Source organism: Phalaenopsis equestris, unplaced genomic scaffold (assembly GCF_001263595.1).
Source record: "Phalaenopsis equestris unplaced genomic scaffold, ASM126359v1 Scaffold000255, whole genome shotgun sequence".
Classification (NCBI taxonomy): Eukaryota; Viridiplantae; Streptophyta; class Magnoliopsida; order Asparagales; family Orchidaceae; genus Phalaenopsis; species Phalaenopsis equestris.
In genome coordinates, this window is record NW_018164697.1 from 192598 (window position 1) to 211258 (window position 18661).

At 33.2% G+C, this 18661-nt stretch overlaps 1 protein-coding gene across 1 annotated transcript; it reads right to left on the minus strand.

Moving 5' to 3' along the window:
- Window positions 1-607: 607 nt before the first annotated feature.
- Window positions 608-16315, minus strand: LOC110024375 (MACPF domain-containing protein CAD1). Its single transcript, XM_020724301.1, has 7 exons — window positions 15933-16315; window positions 10193-10431; window positions 9767-9929; window positions 9347-9424; window positions 9060-9243; window positions 8055-8218; window positions 608-1508 (listed from the first exon to the last, which is right to left on the minus strand). Exons 1-7 carry the CDS (start codon window positions 16218-16220, stop codon window positions 894-896), a joined length of 1731 nt encoding a protein of 576 aa, XP_020579960.1. The 5' UTR covers window positions 16221-16315; the 3' UTR covers window positions 608-893.
- Between the last annotated feature and the right edge of the window lie 2346 nt (window positions 16316-18661).

Below are 18661 nucleotides of genomic sequence, written 5' to 3' on the forward strand. Positions count from 1 at the left end.
GAGTTGATGAATTGAACACAAATACACCCTAAGCTTGGTCAAGCCCGACCGGTTTAACCCTTAACTCGCCTATTCTATCCAAAAATATGACTCCCCACCATTACAAATTTTATAAATAATAATACATTATTTACATGAAGCCATTTATAAGTATCAAATTATTCTCCAGATTCTTTAACTTGGCCGTCATTAGTCTCAGAGTTTATAGAACTGTTCTTAGAATTTATAGAACTGTTCAATTGATTAACATATTCTTTAAATTGGGGCTAAGAAAATCCTTACGAACGACCGCTAAAGCCCCAACTTCATAAATTCAGGGACTAACTTAACACTTCTATATAAGCTCTCGGACTATAACAATCCCATATAACTAGTTAGCAAACACAAAAAAATAGGGCCAAAAAGGGATAAACTTTTGGAAAAAAAAAAAAAAAACAATCCTAAATTGATCCCAGGTCATTAAATCCTAATACCCATTTATTTAATTTCAATTGGTGTGGGAAAAAAATATGAAAAATCTACAACACAACCATGCATAAACAAGTTAGCAAACCATGAAAATGAATAAAATTTCCTCCACTATACATTTATATAAAAATATAATAATAAAAGATGAAAGACATCCTCAAGCACCAGACCTTGTACAGGAAAGCTCTACCCTCAACATTAACTTATTTAAAAAGTACAACATACATCAACAAGAAAACTTTTTCTCAACTATAACAAAATCAAATCAAAATGCCCAAAAAAAAAAAAAGAAGAAGAAGCCAATCCCATTAATGGTGAATATACCTAAATAATGTACAGCAAAAACAAAAGAACCATCTTTGTTACCTGTGCAAAGAATGCTTCACCCAAGATGAACCCAAATACAACAACAACAACAATAATCTTCAGTAATTCAACAAGGAATACTTTAATCGAACAACAATCTTCCCTTTCTCCACCCCCAGCTTCGCTCCGGTAACCAACCAGTGCCCCGGCGAGTCCTGCGGCCCCTTCAACATCTTCGTTGCATCCACAATCTTCCCCAGCTTCCCGACATGACCTGACTGCTCACTTGACGACGACGGGCACGTCGAAACATCGTCATCCAGCTTCGGATCAGGGCTGTGATCCCAGACCGATCTTCTTATCGTGCAACCCGGAACTCTCGAGAAGAGGAGTTTGAGGTGAAGAACACTCTTCGCGCCGAAATCCCACACTCCGAGTTGAGCTCCAGTAACTATGTAAACGCCGGAAAGGTCGCCGATGGTGGTGTCGGTGTGTTCGATGGGTGCAGTGCTCACATGAGCAAAGTTCTTCCATTTGATCGGTTCAAACCAGCGGCTGTCTTGTTCTTCGGGGCCTTTCCACTTGGGCGGACCAATACCGATGTGCGAATCCCAGTGGGGGAGAAGGATTTTGGGGAGAGAAGCGAGATGTTGTAGATGGATGGCGAGCCGGTTCTGTTTGGTTCCTTCTAGACATAGCCTGAGACCGGTGACAGGCCTACGCCCTACAGATATCTGTGGAGAAGCATTGAAGCATTGCATAATCTCTATAAGAAATAGTAGTTCAGCACTAGATTTATCTTTTCACATCTTGGTAAAATCAAGGCAGGATATTCAAGATAACTATCAAATGTGGTGCCAAACACGGAGAAATCATTCATGAAAACTCAATGTGTAGTTCAAGTAAATCAAGAAATATAGTCATCATATATCTCTAAAAAGTGGCAGGAGTATTGCATAAATTAAAATGGAATTCTCCTAAAGGTATAAAAGCAAATGTTGAATATAGGCTGACAAATGTGATTTTCTTGAAAAATTTTATTAACCGATAGATTATACATCAACTAACGGAAAATTATAACTAGAGGTGCTGTAATTGTAGCATTGCTCAATATATTCAGAGTCAGTTGACCAAATAATTTTACAGTGCGCCTTGCGTCTAGAATCTACAGAGTTTAGGGAAATTCACATATATGCCCGCACAATCCCTTTCTATTTACATATCTACACCTAAAATTTGATATTTACATTTATAACACTTTGGTGTCATAAGCCTATGCATGAAAAGTTGTACTTCACTTTTAAAAGTTATCAGTAGTATTTTTTATATGATATTACAGATTTGAGTGTTAAGTATGTAAATATTAAAAGTTAAGTGTCAGATATATAAATACTCAGAATTGTGTGGCAAGCAAGTAAATGCCCAAGAATTGAACAGCTTTTGGCAAAGCAGACAGGTCTTCATTGACATATGCTAGCGTCTAGTGCTTTGGGATTGTGGCAAGGTAAAATTTATTTTCCTAATTTAACCATTTTTATGGTAGTTGATTGTGCTTCTTAATAGATATAAGCGCTGCATTAGAAATATATGAAAGTCTGAGATGCATGCCTCAAGTTTTCAAGCGTCGGGTTGCATTTATGATGTAAAACATCTTAAGCTCTAGGATTCTTCTTTGGTTTTTAAATAAAGGTCCGCCAAGCAAGCCAGTCCTATAAAATTCTACAAATTATATCAGCCATATATATTAGAGTTAAGTATTTGAATGCAACAAATAATACAATGTGAAATTAAAGAAATTAAAACTCAGAAAATTTTGTTCAAAGTGATGGAGATATAGATGGGGATGTTATTAGTAGATTACAAGTTGGTTGAAGTAGAGGAATGCATCAAGCCAACTATGTGATAGAAAAATACCGCTCAAACCTGAAGGAAAATTTTAAAAGATGGTATAAGATGGTGATGAGACTTAATAGCAATATATTTATAAACATGACAATCAATATATTGTATGATGGATGCTAACATGCAAAAGCAAGGAAACCCGTAAAAATTCAGCCAAACTAACATCAAAAAAACAAACCAACGTTCTGAAAAGAATAATATTTCTAAAACTAAACTATTGCACTATCATAACAATGAATCCAATCTAAGGACACATATGGTCCACATAGGAAGCATAATCATGAAAACAACTAAGAAAAGTATTACAAAAATAAAAAATTGCTCACCTCAGTGCACAATATTTGCATTTTTTTATGAGTATAAACTTCATAGCTACATAAAATTTACCCTACTTGAAAAAAAATTAGCTCAGATGAATTTAACATTTGATATTCATCAAATAAAATATATGGCATAACTATTACACTTTTACAATGCAATGCATGAATTGTTGCATATAAGTTTATCCCATTAACGCACAATATATCTCTAAGATACACCATCAATAAAACACAATTTTATCATGAAGAATAATTTAAAGAACAAAACAGGAAAAATTGTCTGATAAAATGTTGGATATGTCATGAAATCTTTTCGAATTCATGACATGCTTGAATCGCGTGAAGATTTTAAATTAGAATCGAATATTAATTATGATAGTTAAGACTTATGAGACTATTAATGATGTGTACAAGTGAGATTAAATTTGGTTTAGGTGACATGGTAATGATATGAATGAATTAAAAAAGATTTCTTGCACAAGCCTTTGAGAAATTAATAAATGCGAGAAAGACGAGATCATTTAAAATCACGCAACACATTGGATAATAGTCCAGCCTTTAATGCATCCCATATGACTATATTGATGATTCTGTAGTGCAAATTCAGCTCGCTACAACAACAACACAAACCTTTTATCCCAGCAAATTTAGCAGTGCTAGACTCAACAAAAAGTTCAACAAGATTTACAAGCTTTAAAGGTTAAAACTTTGCAACTATTTCAAATTGACTCAAATCGGTAGATAAAGTTATAAATAAATTGTATGCAAATTCAATCACTATAAAACTTTAATCTTAATAAATTGTATACTCTTTAATTAAGCAATCAACGGATCACTAAACTCTTACTTTCAAGTTTTAACCTCAATTTATTTATCATTTTGTGGGTGATAAAAAGTTAAAAACTTTAATTGAATTACCATCTTTTTTCAGTTTTGTAGACTCCAAAATTTCACGAACATTCCTCAAGAGACTCTACAATTTATTTCTATTTTGTTTTGAGAGAGCTTTAGAGGGTCGAATTTTCAGAAGACGGATTGTATTGTAGATAAAACACTACCCAAAGATTTCGCCCTCACTTTGCAATGAAATTTTTTATCTAGGGTTTAAGGTATCCGATAGGCGCAATCCCCTATGGTTAATTGTCTGCCTTGATAATAGGATAGCACTTTTGATTAAGGCTAGTCATTAAAGTTCGAAAATAAAACATATAATAGCAGCAAACTTAAGAATTAAATTGTAGAATTCATCATTTGAATTTTAAAGCGCATGGTGGGAGAATGAACACGAAACCCGATCAAAACCTTATGGTTCCGTCATCCAGAGTTGTCGTGGTCCCTGATCTACTTAGAGGAGGTAGTCAACCCAATCTGACAGAAGGAATCTTGTCAGCTACAATGAGTTGAGTCATCCAAGATATCCTTGTAGATCTATGATAAATGTTTGTTTAAGAGGAAAATTTAAGTCGACCTTAGCTAACATAAAACACCATGACAATTATTTGTACCCTTATGATTTACAAGTAAACAACTGCGACCAGAGCAAGCCAGCCATACGGGTACAATTGATTGTCGTAAGTTAAAATTCAATCACTAAAAGTTATTTTGTGGTGTTTTTTGGCGGCTGAACCAAGCGGACAAAGAACTTGGGCAACACCCTTACTAGCATACAATTACTTTGATTGTAAAAATAAATGTAAAATTGATATGACATTCCCTCGTGAGTTAAAGTCAATTAGAAATAAGGAAATAGCTTTACACTTTCCTTACGCAGATTCTAAATTGGAGAGGATGAAGCGGGGGAGGATCACAAGAGAAGCAGCCTTCGCTCTGTTGCAGTTTCAAGTCAACAGAACGAAAAGGTGTAATGGGCGAGCAGTTCTGTCGTGGCTTTGACTTCTAACCAGAGAAAAATTTTCTCGCACGAACGGTTTTGGCATCAAAGCGGGAGCGGATAATTTAATTTTACTTACATTTATTAAAATCTAATTAGTAATATTAATCATTTTTAATACTTTTCTAATGTCAACAAGCCTTCCACAAATAACTTGTGAATTTTGCATCAATTTCAAACACAATAGTTTTAGGTAGTCATATAATTTAATCATTTCATTAATTACAAACTTTTGAGAAGCATAAAAAATTTTATTACATGGCATGAAACAACCCATTAAAAAAAAGATGTTTTGTAACTACAAATAATCCAAGCTTTTAAAAATCATGGTAGCCTATAATGAAAGTTTATATTAGCACCAATTACTCATATAATCAATCTTTTATTTTAGAAACAATTTTCCATTTATAAAACTCTTCCATCCTATACCATCTCTCAAATCAATTTTAGAAAAGACCAGAGCACAAATCATCACATTCCACCTATCATTCAAACAAGCTATATGAAATTGATATTTAATTGTAATTTAATTACTTTCTTGACTATCCACATATATATACCAACTAAAATCTTTCTAGGTACAAGAAAATAAATCATTTCACAAGTAATCCATCAACCTATCTTTTAAGCTCACAATATTCATTTGGATTTACCTATAATAAAATAAGTAATGATGATCAAGGATTAAATCAATGCATAATGAATGTCCCTAAGCAATGGTAACTCGACAAGATATGGATTACTAAAATCACACCAGACTTGATTAACATCCCTGTATATAGTCACATTATCAAGCATAAAATTATTCAATTCAAAAGCAACAAAACATAAATCAATCATTCCTTTTAAATCACATTTTAAAAAGCATGATGATTGAATATATTACAAAAACCTATTCAAATCATTTGCATTATAATTTTTTTGTAAATGACACATAATTATTCTTATGCTTCGTAAGTTCAAAAACTATATGAGTGAAAACAATATCAAACTATGCAGGACGTAAAAAAAAAGGAGAGCAATTATAAAATACAGTCTCATATCAGTTCACAGAAAAGCTCCCCCCAAAAATGGGCAATTGCTGTTGCACTATAATCAAAGAATTCAACATCCAACTTAATACTCAAGCTTTATGGCTATAATTTAGTAATAAATAAGATATGAATCTCGAAACAGGAAATCTACAAAAATCATGCTTCAGAGCAAGTGCTTGCCTCAATGCATAAACATAAAAAAACTACAAATATAGACGACTAAAGCAAAACAGCACTCAAAACATCAAGTGCTCACCTCAACGAATAAGATTTGCATTTCGAGGGGTGTAACTTTTAGATCACCATCAATTCATGATGAAATTTTTGTTTACAAAAGGCTTAGTTATCCAATGGTTGAATAACTATATCTTTGAACTTAAATAGTACTAGAAATTAACTTCAAAGTCACTTAAATTTTCCTTTGTCACTCAATTCACTTGACAGCTAGCACAATCAACTAATGCTACCAGTGTATTCAAGGCAAGTTTTCATTCAGAGAACACATGCAACAGCACATAAAGGAAGGGGTAAAAAAAGAAGGCAACTTTACATACATACCGCATAATCTAACACCTAAAATTTGATATCTACACTCGTAACACAATCAAGGAAGGTTTTCACTAGTGTAATCATCAAAACTAAGTGCAGAGATATCATAGTATATTTTATTATATATGACTCAAATTAGTTTTAGAGCAATTCAAATTATCAAAAAAGGCTTAGAATTATTTTGAGCTGGACCAACTAGCTTGTGACTTGACCTGAACAAATTTGATTTGACTTCTTTGACATAAATCTGAAAAAAGTATTTCGGGCAAATTTGACCGCAAGACTGCCTAATAGAACAATTTTTTGCTATTTTGTTGGGCTTTCCGGATGAAGTACATTAGGTCATACATAACAATCAGCTATGAAGGGAATAAAAACCCAAGCAAACATCTTTAGATGTCGATTGATAAAAGCTTTGTATGACAAAATCTACGTTCTCTTCAACTGTAAGGCTTGAAACTCCTACCAGATGGAAATATCGTCTTCTGCTTTTCCTTTTACTAATCCATCTTCTCACCTTAGTATTTTTCAAAATAATTTTTAGTTGTGAAGTGTGATTGGATTTATTCAAAGCAAATGTAAGCTTCGGTTTTATTTAAAAAATCTTACGCAATGTAGCTGTATGGTGATATGGTTTAATATCTATTTCTGTGCATGTGATTTTCACCAATTCATGCCAACATAGGATTTTTCTTATTCTTTATGAGTGTCCGTTTCCTTGAAAGTTAGCATGCTTTGCATAGGTTGTTCTAGCAAGGTCCTAAAAAACTGTTTTGATTTTCTTCAGATTATGAAGGCTTCAATTTAAAAGGTTTCAACATATTCACCAATTTCCGCATTTAGTTTTGGACTCAGATTTTGGTATCACGGAAATGTTTGTGCGAAAATCTTCCATGTCACTAATATTGGTAATGGTAATATTTATAGTATTGGTAGTAGTATATTAATGAATTTATTACAAAAAAAAAAAAAAAAAAAAAAAAAAAAAAAAAACCCCCCCGTGTAATCTTCTTTCCTCTATGTTTGACAAATCAGAATGTTTATATTAAAAAGATATTAATAACAATAATAAAATACTAAATCATGAAAAAAAAAACAAAAATTAATAATAATAATAATAAGAATAATAAGAATAATAAAATTATTATAACGTTAAAGATATTATTACGAAAAGATAGATGATCTATGTTCTCCTCTATCTTCTAGGTTTCTTCTACTTTAACATTGATATAACCTTAGGCCTTTTCTTTCAATATTTTCAATAATTTAAACCACTCGAAAAGATGTCATATTGTGACTTGAAGTCAAGGTACATAAGGATGAGGCTCATAAATATTTCAGAATTAATGAATAAAAAGGGACATGCCCAATTCTTGCATATTTACATATCTAACACCTAAACTCCTTTTACATTTATACCACCCAAATCTTTCATATCACATCAAAAGTACCCCTATTTTACCTTTTAAAAAGTGAAATAGATTTTTTAAAAAACAGGCAAGGTGGCATATATGTAAAAATTGAAGTTTAGGAGTTAGATGCTTAAATACATAAGAATTGAGTTAATAGCTACATATTATATACCTGGTGTGAACTGACATAAAGTTTGGGCCCCATTAAGCTAAACTGGAGTGAAGGACACACTGGTTCCTTCCTCTGATGACCAGGAATATTATCTTGTGCTGGAGCCCAGACTCTTTCAACTTGAAAATCCAAGAAATACTGCAGCTCCTCTATAGGTGGTTTGACTGAAGAATGCATATAAATGATGTAGATAGTAAGCCTCATTGTATATTAAAGCTTTGAAAGTTAGCATATTGCATTTAAATCTCTTTAATTAAATTAGAAAAATAAGGGACACTTACATACATACCACACATTTCTATGTATATACATGTCAACACCTAAACTTTACCTTTTACATTTGGATCATCAAATCTTTCATGGCACATAAAAAATACCACCTTTTAACTTTTAATAAGAGAAATACACCTTCTCTAGCATAAGGTGACGTGTAAAAATTGTAGTTTAGGTGTTAGATATGTAAATATATAGGAAATGAATCGTACGTAGGTAAATCTTCCAAAAAATTAGCATAATTGGTAACCATAAGTCTGCATCCTCTTCACCATCAACGATCGAGGACCCCAACTGGATTAAAAAGCCTTGAACAATTCAAAGGTAAAACATTGCTATGATAATCATCAAATTTCGTTTGGAGAATATGTTTTGTGAGGAAGAGAAACTACCAGAATTTCTGTAAATTGACAAAGAAAAATGGAATGCAATGACACTCAAAATAGAGTGGCATTTACATACATACCACCAAATTCATATGTATATACATATCTAACACCTAAACTTTACTTCTTAAATTTATACCACCGAAATCTTTCATATCACATAAAAAATATGACCATTTTAACTTTTAAAAAGTGAAATACACCTTTTCATGCATAGTTAAGGTAGTATGTACGATAAAAACTGAAGTTTAGGTGTTAGATATGTAAATACATGAGAATTGAGTGGTATTTATGTAAATCTTCCCAAAATAAATGAAGAGCATTATGCACATGGGTTCAAACTTACACTCCAAATACAGATCAATTGCACGAGCTAGATATTTTATTGCGGGCAGTTCGTCCAGTAGCGAGACGATGGGAATGAAAGTCATGTTGATAACATCTGGTGCCGAAGCAACAGTTTTTGCCCAATCAATATGATTCTGAACGAGATCATCACCGCCTCTCCTTCTGAATATTACTGTAACATCCTAATCAAAAACAAACATATTAAATTCTTCTAACGAAAACATTGGAAACATAAAAGAGGTTAACAATGCAGCACAAAAAACCAATACAAGCATAAAAACTTGCCTCTTTACCAGTGAGATGTGGAATGTCAGATGGCAAAGTTCGAGTCTCCTGGCTATTCAACAGCGATAATTCACCAAACTGTGAAAATTCATTAAGAAAATAATAATTGTAAATACATATTTATCTCTCTCCTAAACAAACAAAAATATATTAGGGCATTTACATATATAGCTTTTACATATTTCAGACCTAAACTTCTAAAGATACACACATAGCACTCAAATCTTTAGTATAATATAAAAAATAGCACTATTATCACTTAAAAAAAATGAAATACACCTTGTCTGCATAAGTTTAAAGCACCAAAGTGCCAGGTATGTAAATATGAAAGTTTAAGTGAGACATAAGTAAATACATAAGAATTTTGTGCAAGGTATGTAAATTTCCCAAATATATTTCTGAAAATGAGAAAGAACATACCTGGTTCTCCAGGAGTGAAAACCTTTGATCTCCAATACCATTTACATATTTCTCGATTTCTGAAGGAGGCAAAGAAGATGAACGATGTTGCTTGACATATATTTCATCTCTACCGCCAATAGTCACGGAAGTGATAATATGTGTCCCAAAGTTTTCAATGAAACTGAAATATAAGCGATAGAAACATGACAATGATTAAATCTCAAAGGGACAAAAAGATACAAAATGAAGACGATTACAAAATCAATCATCAAGTTTCACTGCTTTTGTTTCTACTTGGATTCAGTAAATTTTTTTATTACAGAATTACACATTCCTGAAAATAGAAGAAAAGCAGGGAATTTTATATATATAAAAACAAAGCTGAATCCCAGGAATTTAAAAGTGATAACAGACACGGCAATGAATTTGTATCACCCAACATACCTAGCTAAAGAAGAAGGTTCCCAAGCACGAGGAACTGCACGCTTTAAATCATCATGCAAAACTAATTGAGAATTCACCAATTTAGCCTTAAAAAGTGGGATGTAATAACCCACGACTGCCAGGGCTTTTACTGTTGCTTCATCAGTTTTCCATGACCCCGTTAAACTGAACAAGGAATTAAAGCTTCCGAGAGGTATTGATTCTGTGAGAGATGACTTCTTGTTGAAATGAGTTGCCATCTGGAAAACAAGGAGAAAAACTGTAGCGTTTTAGCACTTCCAAACATGTAAACAATAATCACATATAAAATTGAACAGATAATAAGACGCACCACTTGATCTTTATTTGTAAATAAGCATAGCGTTTAAGGAAAAAAGGTATAGGGAAGAAATAAAACATAGTATGTAATGTTTCCACGAAAAAGTGCAGCATTATGTCATTAAAAGGGTAAATGTAATTTTTTATTACAGCTGCACCACATGTAAGAACAGTTTTTTTCATGATTAGCTAGTATATTCGAAGATTTAATAAACAGTAATTGCCATATATATATATATTATATATATAATACAAGACCATGAAAGCAATTACACATTTCCAGATTAAATCTGACCATTTGGCTCAACTTCTAAAACACTTGCACTGAGAAATAAATTTTTAAAATGTTAATTAATAAAATAAAAAGCTGGGCCTTTGAAATGTAATGTCATTATAAATATCAAAATCTTTTGTCATAAGAATAACTCAGATATTGCTTGTTTGTATGAGAATTCCTTGATAGTTCTTGTCATAAGACTTAGTTTTAATCTGCATTATATCTTGCTAGGACAAATCATTGCCTTCAGGATGGGAGGCGCAGCTTATAACAGAGCAATATTCGTCACAAGGGTAACCATCTCCAAGACTCACAGCTATGGTGTATTTCTCATTCGCAATGTAGACGTCATAAAAAAGCCAAATCCCAGCTTCTAATGCTTGACTTTTAAGACTTAGATATTTTTAAGATTCCATGTGATGCTTGCTATGAAACTTTAACAAATATTTAAGAGTGTCGTTTTAGAGTCATTGGTCTCCTTTAGAATAAGCAACACCTTACACCATAAATTTCGACACTAGAGTGATTATTTGTTAGACTTGACATTAGAGTGGAATTCTCTCTCACAATATGGATTTTGTTGCAAAAAATAACACTTATTCCTTGGTCTCAATTTTTACGATATTTGTAATATTCAATGTAATGCTTATTCTCTGACTTAACAAATATTTAAGAGTAAAAATATAAAGAAGTCATTGGTCAAGTTGCAGATATGACAGAATAGTGACTTATACTAACAAGTGATTTGCAACTTATGGTTATGAGCAACATTGATTTGAGATTTGCTAAGATAACTATAGATACATAGAAGGCTTGTACTATTGAATATAACGCTGTTAGAAATTCATAAAATGTATTCTTCTACTTGAGTGAAACTCATATTTTAAGTTAAGGTTAAAGAGGCTTCATGAAAAGATTGACCAAGTATATCGATTCATACCTCACATAAAGGGAATAATATCTCAAATAATCTGTTATGGCCAGTGTTCCTCTTGCTTAATCAATTGAGTATATACATTCAAGTAATGAATTTTTCTTATTTTGATTTAATTCATTAACATCTCAATTTCCTTGCCTTCAAGTTTACCCAACTTAAAAGTAAAAATAAGTATTTATTTCAAAATTGAAATTGTTAACAACTTGTCAAGAATATCAAATTGTTGGGGTCTTAAAAACGATTTCCATGTATATAGCAAATTCTTCAAGAAGAGTTCCCCTAGTGTGGAGAATTATGAAATTCTTAAGACAAGTTTCTTGAGTATAGAGAAAGCAAAATTAAGTAAATTTTAAATTGTGAAACAATAAAGTTTTCTTTTTAAGATGAAGTAAAGTGCTAGTTTTCTTTTTATTTCACTGAAAGTATAATTTATATGTTTGTCCGTGTGTTTCCCTTTCAAATAAAAATTATTTTAAGTTTGAATTCAATCGGCCACGGGGATAACTTGTTCTTTGATAATGCAAGATCCTTCACATAAATCCAAGGTTTCCAAGAATGGGTTATTGTGATATAACATCAACTCTCCAAATGATAAAAATACCTCGAGTGAAAGCTTCCTTTGTTAACATATCCATCATAACATTTGGTGATTTGCCTCTTAACTTATTCTTCATGAATTGATGCTTGAATTATGAGTTCTTGAAGGAGGTCAAGACAATTTTGTAATGCCTTTTCACTAGAGAAACTCTAGTCACTGAGTTCTTTTTCCTAATAATTAAAGCAGTAATTACTCTTTATCTGTACTAGCTATATTACAAGTAAGAGCGCCATGCATCCATGAGAAAAGAGAAGAGAGAAAAGGGTTTTGTCTTAGAAAGTGCAGTTCTCAAAACCTAGAGTACCTCTTTGTAACATTTCAACCCATTTTCCTTTAGAGCCTTCGAGTGCTTTATAAAAAGATTGGAAAATAGCTTTAGGAGCTTCCACATGCCTGTTAGTTCTAAAACTGGGCTTAGAAGCAAATTCATTAACTTTAACAAAATTCGTTACCTGTTAACAAATCGTGAATTGTTATTAATAGTGTTATCAAAGCGCAAAGTACAATGTGATACGTAAGCTTTTATATTTATGTCAAAGCATAAAGCGAAGCGTGCTTTTATCAACCAAAGTGCTAATAAGTTATATAAAATTATTAATATACACACGTTTTCGTTAAGAATTAGAAAGTATAAAATATGACTTAAAAAGTAAATTAAAACAGAAAATAATGAGGTATAATTTCTAACGGCTTGTTGCAATAATTAAAAAATTAAAAATTATCTTTAGCACTTCAAAGCGTGCTTCGGTGAAGCTAGTGTCATGGGCTACGCATCGCTTTGCTCGTGAAACGCACTTTTAAAAAACATTGTTTATAAGTAGTAATCACTATTGGTATGCCATAGTGAAAGGGTGTAAAAAAGCTACAGGAACCATCCTTCGATTCCCTCATATGAACCGAACCAGTCCAGACCTGAGAGGTTGATCGGCTCTTCCACATTGGTTTGACGCCTCCTTTCCATAGGGAGATTCAATCCTAGTTATCTAAGGCTTATATAAGTGATTCATGTGTTTTAGGTTTTTAGTTTTTATGTATTTTGTATTGGGACAGTCGCCGTCGTCTTATTTCCCCTTTGAGAGTGGTATCCAAAGATTCAGGTGATGCTCCGAGTGTATCTCACTTCCGAGATGGTGATTATCTTCCATATTCCTTTTTGCATCCTCTCCAAGTCGCTCCCAACCGCCCCTTCCATGTTGCATTTGCCCGAAAAAGCCTTCTTTTACAGTTTGCCTACAATTTCCTAGTTGTCCGGTCATTTTACTAGCTGTCACCACCCAGAACAGCCCTTTCGCTGTTTCGCAGTCCACCGCATCCCCCATCGTCGTTCCAGCCATCCATCATCACTGCCATCGCTGTTCCAGTTTCGTTGTCACTGTTGTTCCAGCCCTCCATACTCACTGTTATCATTCTTCCAGACCTCCATCTTGCTGCCCTGTGCCGCAATCCCCTTTCCCCTTGCTACCGTCACCCAAAACAGCCAACATGCTGTTCTCAAGACTCTCCCGCCGCCCTACACTCACTACAACCTCCAATAAAAACCCTCCAGAAGCCCTTACTTGCTGCAACCACCACCCTACACCCATTCTAGGCACCTAGCACCCTTCCCAATCCACCTAGCCGACCACCATCATCCCTAGAATGGACCCAAACTTGAGTTGTGTGGCGTGTCCGTTGTTATTTCCTGTTTCAGTGTGTTTAATTGTAATTTCCTATTTGTTTTCAATAATAATATTTGTTTTTCCTATTGTTGTATGTGTTAACTCAGGTATCACATAGTGTTAGATGATGTTGATTCATATGAAATAAATTATTATTTATTAGAGAAAAAGGACAAACCCTTCCTTACATAACAAATAACCTTGAATTGGAAATCAATTGAAGCTTATGGGACGGTTAGAACTTCAACGGAGCAAATTTTAGCAACAAATGCACCTTCTAAAAAAATATTTTAAATCTTCTTATGTAGTCAGTCAAAAGCATTCTTATCACAGAATTTAATGGGCAAGCATCTTGTCCTTTGTCTTTCACATTCCCCCATAATAAAACTCCTTTCAAATGTTTAACCTCACATACAATCATAGATTCATCATAGTTAGTGATCTTCCAAAAGAGTTTAGCATCAAACAAGAATTATGCTACTTTGAACTTGAAGAAGCTAGGATCTCTGATATAGAATGAAATTTGGCGAATAGAAAAATATTCAGTGAATGGATTAACCCAACTCACAAGGACATTGACTTACTTAGCTTCAAGTTCCCCAACACTTCAATGGGCAATATTAATTGCAAGTTGGCAAATAGCATTGCCATACTTGAAAAGGTAGTGAATTGGTCAAGTTCTAAGGGAATTTTTTCAATTTTTGTTGTGTCAAATTTGTCTTCGAAGGTATCTCTGTAGAGTGGTGTCTCAAGCTTCAAATTCTCCATTAACTTGATTAATAATCAATTGAGGATTGATGTTGAAATGCTTATCTCCAAATCTTAGCAAATCACAAGCCAACAAGTAGAGCCTTAGACTGACTCAAAAATAAAATTGCACTGCATGAATTGGAATAATTTCTACTGTGATTTTAACATTATTCCAATTCCAACTTCTAAGATTCCCAAGAAATCATCAACAAAAAGAGTTCAAAGTATGTCTCCATGGGCCTCCAATTTCCTCTTCAACTCTTAAGCAGTGTGAAACAAGAAATAAGTCCTCTAATGTTTGCAGCTTGATGGTGGTCCATAATACATAAGAGATCTACATTTCACTAAGCCCAATGAACCACTCAAGAAGTTAGTGAAATCATCCAATTTCAAATATATGAATTTTAAAGGATGGCCAATGGAGACATGAATGTCATGACGACTAGTGCCCAAGCCAATTTTTCAGTTTTCGTCACCTATAGAATCTTGTTACTTAATAAAATGCTCACTGCCTCTTATCATCTTTCTTTGATTAAAACAAAGTTGGCCACCTCTGAGATGGAAAAGTAATCGATCATCAGGACTTGAACTCTGGAGAAGAGGTAACAAATGAAGTTAGCAATTTCAATTGGTTGAATGCATGATCACATTCATGAAATATTTACTCATCTAATTCCAACATGTGCAATAGAGAGCAGACGATTCAACATTAGTGAGAAGAATAGATAAAACAATATTACTGATTATGAACCTCATGCACATTCAAATTGAATGAAACAAATATAAATCATGCCAAGATATCAGACTTCCCAAAATTTTCCTTAGCTGCTGCAACTAAACATGATTGCGGCTAGATTCCAATCCAAATAAAGAACTAATTCCAGATTAAAATTATAAAATTTAGAAAAAAAAACAAATTAACCACAAATGAAAGCTACCATCGCATAATCCCAACCGGCAAAACAATTAAGTGAAATCACAGAAGAAACAACACACACCGCCATGGTTGGGCAATATAAAACATCCAATGCAAGAATCGCAAAAGCACAATCACTGCAGCCAAAGTTTATCAGAGCAGCAAAACGAAGAGAATAAACAAGAATCCAAATCAAAACACAGACTAGAATGCTTCCAATTACAACAACAAAAGAATAGATAGAAAACTCATAGCCTATCAACGCCATCACTAAAATCGGACTTACTTCTCGAAAACTACAGACTGGAGTCGTCTCTCTCCCCGGCCTTCCTCTAACGATATCCACATCAGAGGGAACACCAGCGAGAACAGCGCCAACTTCAGAGACAACGAAGTCCCACGAAAGGGTTTTGTCAAGCTGGAGCAGGCGGGATCCAGGTGCGCCCTTGCAGTAAAGAAGACGCGAGTCAGCGGTGACATCGAAGCCACGGCCAACAGCCTCGACGGCGTTGGAGAGAGTCGCGATCAGAGCAGCCGGGTGCTTCGGATGCCCCGGCGGCCCTGGTTCACCCATGAAAACTCTAGCGATGGAGCTTCCAAGAACATAGAAGCGGCGACCACCGTTGAAAACCCACGGCGAAGGAGTTCGGGAAGAAGAACGGATCTCTTCTCCTCATCTCATTGTGGATTTAGATAAACTGACTCTCTCTCTCTCTCTCTCTCGGTATCTCTCCAAGGTTCTTGTCTGGTTCTTTAGGCTGGAGCTCTTCGTCTTCTAGCTTTCTGTCTTACTTTCTCCTCTCTAGTCAGAAATTAGACGGAGGGTACGATCGGGCTTTTGACTGAGAAGCTGTTTTATATTTTCCTTTATAAAAACGCGTTTTCTAAAGCGATTTATGAGTTGACCGGCCGCCGTTTGGCCGGCTGCTCCGGCCGGGATTTTCCGCTTCTCCGCATTGATATTTTGGAGAAAAAACTAGCCATTAGGTAATATTTTGAGAATATTAATCACAATATTACCAATATTCACAAATCATACCTTTGATTTATTAAATATAATATTTATATTATTTTTACAAATGATGAGGCAAAAAAATATATATTCCAACAACAAATTGACTTTTTTTAAAATTAAATTTTTTTTCTTAGACCTTGTTATAATAAAGAGATAAAATATATAATGGTTTAAAAAAAATATTTTTTTTTAATAAAAGTAACACTAAAATATTATATGAGTAAATATTAATGTTTATGTTTTAAATCCTGAAAAATATAATATATAATTTAATATTGTGAATCACAGAAGCATGTTGAAATTTGTGATGTAGGAAATTAATTAGGACTTTAATCCATATATTAAAAAATATATCTACGAGCTAAGGTTTAATTTTTTTGGAATAAATTCAAAATGTATTTGATTAAATTGAATGGTCTTTTTAAATGGCATGTTGCATTTAATTTCAATTAATCAAAAAATGGCCTTTTACAGTTATATAATCTTATATTAATAAAACTTAATACAAGTTAATATTGTTGGTCTTAATATTAGCTCCCACATATGATAATTTAGGAAAAAATATTGTTGGTCTTATATATATATATATATATTATTTTTGTTGCTTACCAATGCAATTCAATCAATTACTGTTGGTAGTTTTTTGTAAGTGTAAATTTCAAATTAAACCCTTTAAAATATTTTTTTGACAAATAGATAATAAGTAAAACAATTAATCATATGAAATTCTTTCCTTAACTCTCTTCCAATGCTAATTTTTTTTTGACAAATTGATAATAAGTAAAATAATTAACCATATGAAATTCTTTCCTTAACTCTCTTCCAATGCTCCTACATCAACGCCATTTAAGAATGCATTTTTACATCATATGGAGTGTTAAATTTATTTTATATACCATGCCATGTTAATTTTTTTTATTAATCTTAAGAATTTTTTTGAAGTTGTCATTGGCATCCTCCGAAATCATGTCTTGGTTACTTTAAAAGAGGTAGATGATAAGAGTGAGAAGAGCAAATACAACAGTAACAATAAACCTTTATCCCATTAAATGGGGACAGGTACGTGAATCCCTTTGCTCCATTGTGTCCTATTGAGATTCTATAAAAATTACAATCATTTTGTATACATCATGCCCAAATCTTTTTTAACTCTACCTTCACCCTTATTCACACAAGTCAAATCTAAAACAACTACTCTCCTAACCGGATCCTCGGATGATCAACATTTAATGTGACTTAATCATTTAAGAAAACTCTCTATAACCTTGTTTGCTATTGGAGCTACACCAACCCTTTCACATATACGTTAGTTTTGTCTTTTGTTTCTAAGTGTAAAGCCCCTCATCAACCTAAGCATTCTCATCTTAGCAACGCGTTGCTTTTCTTTTATAGGCCAACATTTTGCGTCATAAAACATTGCATGTCTCACCACAATCTTATAAAATTTTCCATTAAGTCTAGGGAATACTTTTATACCACGCTCCACTTCAACCATCCAACTTGACTTCTACTAAAAGCATCCTCATCAATATCAAGACCACTTTAAGCAAGACCTAATATATCTAAAATGTTCGCTCATTTTAATGACTTAATCACCCATGATTACACTTTTGTCGCTAGATCTACTACTACTAAAATTAAGTTTAAAGGTGAGAGGAGCTAATAATTATTATGATAATGGATTGAAAATTTTAAATTGGATTGTTGCTTCCAAAATCTAAAATCTGAACTGTAGTAAATGGTCATATATAAACAAACAAATGCAATCATATATTAATGAAGAAAAAATTAAGTAATATTGGGTCAAGCCCAAAAATAACCAACCCCAACAATTGGTCATAGAAAGCTCACCAAGATCAATTATGGCTAACAAATTCACTCGAAATTTAAAACTCCTTGAACTTCTATGTCCAAGATTGAATTATTTTTTAGCCAAATTATGAATCATACCTGAGAGAAATTATTACATGCGGTTGTCCGCACACATGGACAGCCACTCA

Coding starts and splice junctions, on each gene's coding strand:
- LOC110024375 (XM_020724301.1), bottom strand. CDS start 16,220: ATGGGTGAACCAGGGCCGCCGGGGCATCCGAAGCACCCGGCTGCTCTG. Junction 9,930..10,192: donor GAACCTTCTTCTTTAGCTAG/GTATGTTGGGTG, acceptor CTTATATTTCAG/TTTCATTGAAAACTTTGGGA. Junction 8,219..9,059: donor AATTGATCTGTATTTGGAGT/GTAAGTTTGAAC, acceptor TGCATTCTTCAG/TCAAACCACCTATAGAGGAG.